The following is a 10,991-nucleotide window of genomic DNA, read 5'->3' as shown; positions in this document are numbered from 1 at the left end:
CGATTCTTCTTCTTAATTTGTGTGCTCTTTCTACTGCAGACAGCTCTTCGCAGTCCTTTATCTCACTCAGATTTTCTTATTTCTCAATTGAACCAAATATAAGACCTTTTTTTTAGTTCAACGTCTTATACTTTGGTACAAGGGTACATAAAATATAAGACTTTCTTTTAGTTCAACGTCTTATAGTTTTGTACGGTTCAATCACGTTGTCGACAAGGAAACAGAGAAAAATAGATTAGAACAGAACTTACAATTAAACTTGAAAGAAGCATTGGCTTGCATCAGTCTTTAAATCTGCACACAACAAACCAAGCAAGTTTCAATCCAAACTAGAGGCTAACTCCTGCTTTGCCGTGCCGTCCTTTTTTTTTTGCGGGTGAGCTGCCATTTTTTTTGCGGGTGATTCCGAAGCACGTGCCAAACCTGCAGATAGTGCTCCCGTTCATAGACATCCGTGTCATGACTTCACCCTCGTCTTGGTCTATAGTATGACCGATGGGAAGAGATGACTTGGGAGAAGCAACATGGTTGTGTGAGCCAGGGAGACTGCAAGCCCAAGGAGAGGAGGGAGGGTAGTGCATGTGGGGTCAAGCTTGGAGAGAAGGGCGGCAGGGCCGTGCGCTTCCCTAAGCGAGGGTCTGGATGCGTTCGAGAAGGCTAGGAGAGAGATGGGCGCAAGGACGTGTGGGACCGTGCGCTGGTTGTGCGGCAACAATTTGTTGGGGGTGGAGCGCCGCGAGCTGTGACGGGAGTGGGCGTCGGGGAGGTGGAGTCATTTCCAAAGATCCTATGATGCAACTGCCTCAAGAATGATCCTTGGATCATTGCGGTGGCCTTTGTACCGACGCTTCCACACTACAGGACAATTCTTCCATGTCCTGTGCATACAGTCAAGTGATCCAAGCATCCCTGACCATTCTCTTGCTTCACTCTCAGTCATCCACCTCTGAGTGTCCTCGGTTCGTGCTCTCAAGTACTCCGGGCCGAAGAGAACGATCCTTACTTTAGTGAATCTTCGAACAGACTCCAAGATTGTGTCTTCACCAATGCGGATATAGTAATCAATTGCATCAGCCGAACAACCATATGCCAAGATTCGAACAGCCGCAATGCATTTCATCAGAGGGCTTGCACTTATCTCTCCACATGTATTTCTCCGAAGCTTGAACCGATCATCATATCTCTCAACGGCTTTTGCAATGGTGAGAAAAAGATTTGTGTGCATCCGAAAGCGTCGGCAAAAGTACTTCTCCGGATAGGTTGGCTTTGTGGCAAAGTAGTCTTTCATGATCTTCGCGACCAAATTGTGTTCCTCTCCTCGTGTGCCGAACATCATCATTGAAAATCATGCCTAAACACAATGTCAAAGTCATCGTCGTCTTCTTCATCTTCGAATTACGGGGAGTCCTCCAAAGTCATCTGCCTCAACCACTTCATCTACAATTCAAACGGCTTGGTTCACAAAGAAACGATCAAAAAAAACTCACCTAGCCAATTCGTCGAACACTTGCGGTGCAATGGTGGTGCACCGGCCGGCCAATGTCGTTCTAACCAAATAGGTCGGCGGCGACGAGAGGGAACGACCTACAACGGTGTGCAATCAACGTGAGATGCGGCGGCCGGCAGAAAAAGAAGAAGAAGAGAAGAAATTCGACGAATCAACAACAAAGGCGACGGTGGCGGCGGTTCACGTAATTCCGGTGACGGGAACGAGGGGGGGCAAAAGGGTTGGACGTCAGGCAGAAGGGCGGCGGAGGGCAGTGGAGGCAACGAGGCAGCGCTGGGGCCGGCGGGTCGCGTCGGCAGAAGTGCAAGTGCGGGGGGCAATGCGAAGGAGTGGCTCGACTTTTACTCGGCCGCAAATCGGCGGAGTAAATTTAGGGACAGGATTGGAGAGAGGAGTAAAATTTTAGTCCCTTACAACAGATAAGGGATCGGCTAGGTGCCGGTTAGAGGAGTAAAACAAAAATTTTACTCCTCTAACCGATTATAAAGGATCGGTTAGAGTTGCCCTTAATGCGCTAAAATCTTAGCAAATATTTGTATGCAATCTCCACGATTTATCTACCATCTTATTGTTAAGCACTTATTTGGTAATAATTTATTACTTATCGAAAAAATATGTTTTCAACTTGGTAAGTTTTTTTAACACAGTACAGACGCAAGCGCTCATATACACGCGCATACACTCACCCCTATGAACGCACACACGCACACCCTACCCATATGAGCTCCTTCGAAAGACTGAGTCGGCATATGATCTTGAAATTTATGAAGTTACCGTAGGCACCTCGTCATCGACGGGAACATCTACTCCCACTGAATTTGCATCGCCGGAAATCCTGAAATAAATCCAGGAATAAATGTGAGCATCAGGACTTGAACCCTGGTGGACTGGGGATATCACAGTCCCTCTAACCATCCAACCACAGGTTGGTTCACTTTACCTTGGTAAGTTAATAAAACATGAGACAAGTGATTCCATTTTAGGGAAAATCGATGGGAGAAAAATCAGAAATGAGAGAAAAAAAAGTGAACCTTGTAAAGAAGGAAAGTGTGGGACGTATGTAAAGAAAGTTGGACGAAGAGATGTGAAATGGAACCTTGCGTTGTTTTTCAAGTAATATATAGTAGAGGTAACCTTCGCCGGATGGACGTACACGTAACCTTTTACTAGTAGTAGTACTCTGTATTACTCTAGTATGTACTCCGTACGTATTACACAAGGAAAGTGACAGCAGCTAGTGCACACCCAGTCGGAGTCGGTTTCCGTTACCGACTAGCAATACGGCAACTCCCTGTACCATGTATATATGTGCGTTCCCGCTACACGCAAGTTCGCCAGCTTAATCGATTAGTTCAATTGTAGCTACTGCTACTGCACGTAGGCGCGATCGGAGCTGCGTCCATTCTGATGGCGGCCTCCTGTTGGCCGGGACTGCCACAACACCTCCTACGGTTGTTCATCGCCCACCTGCCTTTCCCCGCCGACCACGCCCGGTTTCGAGCAGTGTGCCGCTCCTGGCGCGCCGCTGTGCACGAGCACGTCTCCTCGCGGCAGCTACCATGGGTGGTTCTACCCGACGGATGCTTCTTGACACCCTCAGACATCGATTTACACCGCCTCCCTTCCTTCCCCGAGAACGCGAGCTGCATCGGCTCCACCGACGACTGGATCGTCCTTCGCCATGATGACACTCACAGCTTCATCTTGCACAACCCGTTCTCTGACGCTACAGTGCCGCTTCCTGAGCTAGACACTGTCATCGGCAACAACTCTGAGGTCCGCAAGGTGCTCATGCGGTACACGGCTGATGATCTCATTGTCGCGATCACCGACAACGGGAAGTATCCGGTCATCATAACCCGCCCAGGAAAGGACTCATGGTTGCCTGGTACATGGGAGTTCCCCTACATCTACATCATCGACGTCGCGTTCTTGGGGGACAAGCTCTACGCAATTACCAAGGCCGAGGATCTCCTTGCAATTGATATCGGTTCCGATGATGACAACAAGCCCACAGTTGTCCGTGGCACTCGTGTCATTAGACACCCGCCGGCTTACAATGATTATGATGCGTGGTGCGAGGAAGAAGAAGCCGCGGGGGGAGATGCAGACCAGGAGGAGGAAGAGGGTGTGGCGATGAATGACGACGACGATGGAAGGGCAGTGAATGAGCAAGAAACAATGAATAGAAAGGAAGACAATAGTATCGTAGATGGCGTTGACTATGCATACGACGAACTCGGAGATCGCATCATCATCATCCGCTACCTCGCCGAGTCACGGGGAAAGCTTTTCATGGTGAGACGACGACTACAAACCCGTCGTCAGCAATGTTGTTCCGACTTTACACTTGGGGTGGATATCTTGGAGGCCGATGAGAGCGTTGGCGTGTGGGTGCCCGTCGTCGATGGGCTAGGCGGTGGCCAAGCGTTGTTCATCAGCAGACGCTTCTCTAGATTCGTACCTACACCCAGCGGAGATGTGCATGAATATACCGTCTATTTTGCCGACACGGGTGAGGAATTTGATGTGCGGTCTCAGACTTTTGGTCCAACAAGGTGGTGTATGCCTTTCAGGGAACCATCCTGGCTGTTTCCCACGCACGAGGCAGTTGTTTAGTACCGGAAACAAATCCGCGTGGTTTTCGAGACATGCTCGATGCTGCCTGCACGATCCTGCCATTCAGCCGACTTACTGGCTGATGTCCACATGAGCATCTCCAGCCCCCCCCCCGACCACACACACACACTCCCACCCCCCGGAGTGCCTCCCACGACCACTTTTTTGACACCGGCGATATAAGAAAGTGCAAAACAAAAAAAATGGCCCAGTCGTGCACGAGGGATGGCCAATCATGAAGTACAAAGCTCGCCTCGTCCAAAGATTTCCTGCAGAAACAGGGGATCGACTTCGACGAGGTCTTCGCTTCAGTGGCCCGCCTAGAGTCAGCATGCCTTCTGCTCGCGCTCGCCGCGCACGAGGGATGGCCAATCCATCACATGGATGTGAAATCGGCCTTCCTCAATAACGATATGAAGGAAGAGGTCGACGTCAAGCAGCCTCCAGGCTTCGTCGTCGTCGATCGCGAGCACAAAGTGCTGAAGCTGCGGAAGGCGTTGTACGGACTCCAGCAGGCACCCCGGGCATGGAACGCCAAGCTCGACGCCACGCTCGTCGACACGGGTTTCCGACGCTGCAACTCCGAACACGCCATCTATCCACACGGGTCAGGCCGCGAGCTCCTACTCCTGGGGGTGTACGTGGATGACCTGGTGATCACCTGAGCCGAAGCCACGGAGATCGACGGGTTCAAGACGGAGATGAAGGCCACGCTTCAGATGAGTGACCTTGGGTTGCTCTCCTACTACCTGGGCATCGAAGTGCGCCAGGTTCCCTTCGGGGTGACTGATACTTGTGAGCTGCGTTGGGATTTTTCCCAAAGAGGAGAGTAAATGCAGTACGGTAGAGATAGCAAGGTTATCGAACCAGTAGGAGAATCACGCAAAGTCTTGTAAACATCACATGCACACACATAAGCAAATACTTGCACCCAACGCGGTCTCCTTGAACTCGTTACTTGTAAGAATCAAATCTTATAGTGGTACATAGATAAATTACAAAATAAAATAAAAGGAAGTAAAATTGCAACAAAAGTATTTTGAATTTTTTATATGATTAAAGTAGACCTGGGGGCCATTGTTTTGGAGATGCTACCAATACATGGAAATTAACCCATTTCGCTGCTATAAGCTGACACCATTGCATTAGAGATTTTTTTTAGCAAATAAACTAAAGACAGATTTGCCGGAGATCCACACGCCCGCCGACGATACTAGACGCACCATCGGAATGGGGGCTCGGCGGGGAGAATAATATTTCTTCTTCAAAGAGCCGCCGTCGTCTCGCTTGCCTATGTAGGACACAAACCCTAACAGAACTCGAAGAAATTTCCAAAAACGAAACGGACCAAAGACCACCGGAGATGTAGCGGACTGGCGGCGGCGCCGGTGGGAGGCAGAGGAACCCTAACATTTCTGGAGAGGGGGCGGCTGCTGTCCCACCTGAAAGATTCATTGCATTAGACTTGACCCTGGAGAAATTTTCATGCAGCTTCGGCCCTGGCTCTACTGCAATGGTAACCGCTACAAGTAGATGCCAGCCTTGGTAGCGCCGCTCTCTTTCTACCTAGTAGACATGAGCAAAGACGGTGACTGCGGCATCGCCTGCTTAAGATTAGGGATGGAGCAGGATAGGATTGGGGCAAGCGTGGAAAGCATGAAGAGAAGGGTCTCCTTCACTGCTTTGAACATATTGGTCGTGAGAAGGTAGGACCTTAGGATATGAAGGAACGGAGCAGGAATCTTCCTAGATAAAAGCGTTTGAGAGAGATTGGTGAGGTTGAAAAACTGCGCGCTATCGCCACATGATTGAAGGAACCTAAGAAGGTCTAAGAGCTGAACATTTCTAAGCAGTTGGTTTGTAGACTAGTTTACTCCCTCCGTATCAAAATATAAGATATTTTTGTAGACTAGTTTAACCTAAGAAACGTCATCTTTTGATACAGAGATAGTACATCTCAATGCAATCTGTACGCCGTTCGGGATGCAGTTATGTTACTTTTTGAGATTTTCAACTGGAGTCCACTACAATCGCAGACGGAATTTTGTAAATGCATGAACTGTATCAGCTGAGCTTACAAGTTTGCAAGCCATAAGTCACATGTGCTCATAAAATCACATGTGCTCATAATAAAAGTAGGTAGGAGTACATCAAATTTGCAGATTTTCAACGGTGAGTGTAAGTCCAGTACAATCGCGGATGGAACTTTGTAACATGCGTGAACTGTATCAGCTGAGCTTACAAGTTTGCAAGCCATTAAATCACATGTGCTCATAATAAAAGTAGGTAGGAGTACATCAAATAAACGACAGCTCATCAATGCGGCCTCAAAATCAACCACCATGATAGAGCTGCCGACCGGGTCACTGATAGAGTGATGTGCAATATCAGCTAGGGCCGTACACGTAACGTAACCAACCAACCAACCAAGTTGACAACGATTTCACTGACCGATCTCCATATCTTCTGAAGATCCCAACCAGGTCGACACACCACACCAGGCGTCGGCGAAAAGTGGCAGTCGGCCAGCAGCAATTAGCTTCTTCTTTGTGAGGCATGGAGAAGAGCAGGGTGCTTGTTGTTGGTGGCACTGGTTACCTCGGCAGAAGGATGGTGAAGGCGAGCTTAGCTCAGGGCCACGAGACCTGCGTCCTGATGAGGCCGGAGATCGGCCTCGACATCGACAAGCTCCAGATGCTGCTGTCGTTCAAGGCGCAGGGAGCGCGGCTCCTTGAGGCGTCGCTCGACGACCACCGGGGTCTCGTCGCCGCCGTGAAACAGGTGGACGTGGTGGTGTCGGCCATGTCCGGGGTTCACTTCCGTAGCCACAACCTCCTGCTGCAGCTCAAGCTGGTGGAGGCCATCAAAGAAGCCGGAAATGTCAAGGTAGGTAGGCTAACTCACTCAGGGGAATTATAAGTTAGTAGTATGAACTTTTGTCGCTAAAAAATGGTAACTCTCACAATATCCATTTCGAGAGAGAGAGAAACAAAAGGGGGTTTATATGTCGGGTTTTTTTTTAGTTTTTCTTGTCCGGTGTTTTTATATTTTTTCTTATTTCATCCTTTTGTGCTTAAATTCATGATGTTTTAAAAATACATGAATATTTAAAAATAGTAAACATTTTCTAAAATATGCACACAGATTTTAATTTCAGAGAACATTTTATTAAAAATCATGTTCATTTGTAACATATAAGGATATTTTTTGAAAATTTTGAGAAATATTGTGAACATTTTAAAATTCCGTTGAACAATTTTAAAATTATCCGAATATTTTTTTTAAATAGATAATTTTCTGTAGTTGTGATATGTTTTCCAAAAATAATTGTGACCCTTATGCAAGCAACCAAACTACTAACCCTTTATGTTTACCCTTTGCACGCATATGGCTGGCCTGTCCCAATGGGCCTCCATAGGAAATTCATGTTGCTAACCAAACACGCAGTAAAAATCTATTTCTTAGCAGTGGTGCCCAAGCAACAAGCCACACCTTAAGATAACCTGGTTCGTTCGCAGAAATCTTGTTAAAAAATCACCTTGCATATTGAAAATAAGAATAATTAAGAACACGATATGTTGTGATTTTTCTTAATTTGTGTTTTTAACTTGATGAAAGCAGCTCGAGTGTAGTCATAACCAATAAGTATACAATTTGGCATGCAGCGTTTCCTACCATCTGAGTTCGGCATGGACCCAGCAAGGATGGGGCATGCTCTTGAACCAGGAAGGGTCACATTTGATGAGAAGATGGAGATAAGAAAGGCGATAGAAGAAGCAAACATTGGCCACACTTATATTTCTGCAAACTGCTTTGCTGCTTACTTTGTTCCTAACCTCTGCCAAATGCGTACTCTTCTTCCACCCAAGGAGAAAGTTAATGTATATGGAGATGGCAACGTCAAAGGTAAACATATACAAACATATGTACTTCTAGGTTTTACTTATCCTAGTTGTATGGTTACTCCTGGGTTTATGCCGCTCCCTTCAAATTTCCACTTGACTATTTAAAGTTATATGGTACTATGCAGCAATATTTATGGATGAAGATGACATTGCAACGTATACAATCAAGACCATTGATGATCCACGGGCCTTAAACAAGACAGTATACCTAAGACCGCTGGAAAACATCCTTAGTCAAAATGAGCTGATTGCTAAATGGGAAAAGCTTTCAGGAAAGGCTCTTGAGAAAATTCCCATTCCCAGTGCTGAATTCTTGGCTTCAATGGAAGGTAAGAGAAAAACATTTATTGCTTGAGTGTAAAGTATAATATATCTCAGTTTTTTTTCTCAGCTTAGTAGTACCAACATATGGTGGAAGGGCACATCAAATTTCTAGGAAAATAATACCCTTTTTCATGTCATTTTCTTACTAGGACAATGGAATTAATTGTGTCAAAATATTTTTTTAAATACAAAGTTCTGTAGGACGATATTTGTCCTTGTGGAGAGTTATCATAGGACATATACAACATAATTATGTTAGACTTCTCCTGAAAGCTTGAGATACAGAGTGCAGCGTGAGAAGCAGGCCTTCCTCTAGTCAAGGAATTATCTCTTATCACCTAATTAATATAATATCTTAATAAGTATTTCTATGTATATAAAGCCATATGCCCTGTTCACATGATTTGTAATAAAGAATTGGCGCAATAAATTATTACTAGCTAGAGATAACATTAAAGAATAACTAATTATATAATATACATATATCCCTATTATCGTCCATGAGGATGTGTAAGTCTTCCCTACCATTGTACCCGACCCTCGTATGGAAGTACAAATTTAAAATTAAGTGTGTGATTTTCTCCAGCACAATAAGTAAATATTACCATTTTTTTTATTTTCTCTCTTTGGAAGCAATTAGATAGTACTAGCTAAATAACCGTGCGTTGCAATGGGGCAACTTTATTCTAGTGGTTCAACATAGGGAAATTTTGCTTTGGTTGAGATTGAGATATGTTGTGGGAAGGGAATCCATAGGAAAAGGTAAGGAAAGTTACAATGTGATTGACATTGTCTACGTATAACTACGTGATTTCTTCCTAGTGGTGATTTATTTGATTTCTGTTTATTAATTCGCAAGGGATTTATTTCCCTATGAACGAGGAGATAGGGGGACGGTTAAGAAAAAATAATAATGAGGCTTATCGCGTGGTTTAAAAAAATCGATATGAGGGAAGCGATGGAAGCGAAACCAGCAAGCTCTCCTTTAATACTAGAGATACGCAAATTAGTTAGACTGGTGAGATGAAAATGTGTTCAGTTAGATATTTAGATTGGTTATGTACAATTTTTTGAATCCATAGAGAACATAGTGATCAAACTTCTTCAAAATAAAATAAAAACCATGCCCATGAAATTAAGTGATTTGTCATGTACATGATCATTAGTTATAATCGAAATCTAATAAATGCAGGAAAACGATTTCGTCCCCTGTAAGTGTTTTTTGAAATTGTGTCGCATGTATTCAGCAAGTATTTAGCCTTTCACATTCCAGATTTATTTAAGACCAGGCAAAGAAACAGTTATTTGACCATTTTTAAGAAACTTGCAAAAACCTTTTTTCACTCCAATTGCCACATCACCTATATGTTCTATTCACATACAGGTACGGACCTTGCAAATCAGGTGGGGGTAGGGCATTACCACCACATTTTCTACGAGGGTTGCTTGACAAACTTTGCCATTGGAGACGATGGGGAAGAAGAGGGTTCTCTACTCTACCCAGAGGTTCAGTACACTAGGATGGAAGAGTACATGGAGCGCTATGCATAACTATCTTAGCTCAATGACACCGGCATACGCTACACACCACCTATGTTTGAAGGAAGTTCCATTGATATGCTATTTGTTGGAAATATCCCCTAGAGGCAATAATAAAATACTATATTATTTGCATGTTCGTAATTAATCTTTATATTCTATAACTGCAACGATTCTTGAATATGAGATCCATTCGCCAGCGTCCAAGAAGAGATCCTCGGTGGTTGCGCCGTCCTCCGCAAGCGCAACCACAAGGTGGAGCGCGCTCTGGCGCACGTGCGACATCGTCTGGACACGACGAAGCGGAGGTCCTCCCGGAGTTGCTACCAAGGAGGCGGTGGGGTATAGCCGGGTGTAACAGTGGGGATGACGGGATGAGCACCGTCAGGTTAGGGATGAAGAGGAAGAGTGTCACTGTGGCCGGTGACGATGGAAAGGACAAAAAAATAAAGAAAAAGAGATCAGCTGAATCCCGTCGGAATCTCGCCTGAATTTGGCGGTCGGAGGTCGGCGGGGCTGCGAGGTGTCTGTGGTGGCATGTGGTGGCCACCGGAGGTAAGGAGGGCAGCGCCGGAGTGGATGCGGCCGAGCGGGGCAAGCGGGGGAGCGAAAATGATGGCAAACAAATTGTGGAACTTATATGAAGACAAAATGCACCATATAAATGGGAGCAGCCTATATTAATTGAAAGCTTGACCATGAGCGCTAAGAGCGACTACACGATGCACACAATGTATTGGAGACGTTACTGATACAAGGAAATTAACCCTTATTAATATGATTTTGCTGCCAATTACGAAAGTTGTTTTATGATGCTGCAACTTATAGTGGTCAATCATTGTACACACTACACACAAAAAGTACTAGAGCATATACAATGGTCTATAGCGTGGTCTTCTCAAAGACAAGGCTACCATTTGCAATAGAGGTGTGTGTGGGCGAGGGGAGAGGGGAAAGAATTGGCAAAATCTTCACTAAATCATTGCTAATTCCAATCAGTTTTTAAATATAGAAGCTGACACTACCATTGTATTAGAGTTGGCCTTGGAGAAATTCTCATCTAGCTTCAGTCCTGGCTCTACTGCAATGGTAACCGC

At 45.4% G+C, this 10,991-nt stretch overlaps 1 protein-coding gene across 1 annotated transcript; it reads left to right on the top strand.

Annotated features, from left to right (window-relative positions):
- The first annotated feature begins 6,604 nt into the window (after nucleotides 1-6,604).
- Nucleotides 6,605-10,034, top strand: LOC123051405 (isoflavone reductase homolog). The gene is made up of 4 exons (XM_044474271.1): nucleotides 6,605-7,012; nucleotides 7,792-8,032; nucleotides 8,157-8,360; nucleotides 9,740-10,034. The coding sequence occupies exons 1-4, from the start codon at nucleotides 6,683-6,685 to the stop codon at nucleotides 9,904-9,906; spliced, it is 942 nt and encodes a 313-aa protein (XP_044330206.1). The 5' UTR covers nucleotides 6,605-6,682; the 3' UTR covers nucleotides 9,907-10,034.
- The last annotated feature ends 957 nt before the right edge of the window (nucleotides 10,035-10,991 follow it).

Source organism: Triticum aestivum, chromosome 2D, assembly GCF_018294505.1.
Source record: "Triticum aestivum cultivar Chinese Spring chromosome 2D, IWGSC CS RefSeq v2.1, whole genome shotgun sequence".
Classification (NCBI taxonomy): Eukaryota; Viridiplantae; Streptophyta; class Magnoliopsida; order Poales; family Poaceae; genus Triticum; species Triticum aestivum.
The sequence above is the reverse complement of the archived record's forward strand: the minus strand, read 5'-3'. Positions and strand labels throughout refer to the sequence as shown.

Coding starts and splice junctions, on each gene's coding strand:
- LOC123051405 (XM_044474271.1), top strand. CDS start 6,683: ATGGAGAAGAGCAGGGTGCTTGTTGTTGGTGGCACTGGTTACCTCGGC. Junction 8,033..8,156: donor TGGAGATGGCAACGTCAAAG/GTAAACATATAC, acceptor GGTACTATGCAG/CAATATTTATGGATGAAGAT. Junction 8,361..9,739: donor ATTCTTGGCTTCAATGGAAG/GTAAGAGAAAAA, acceptor ATTCACATACAG/GTACGGACCTTGCAAATCAG.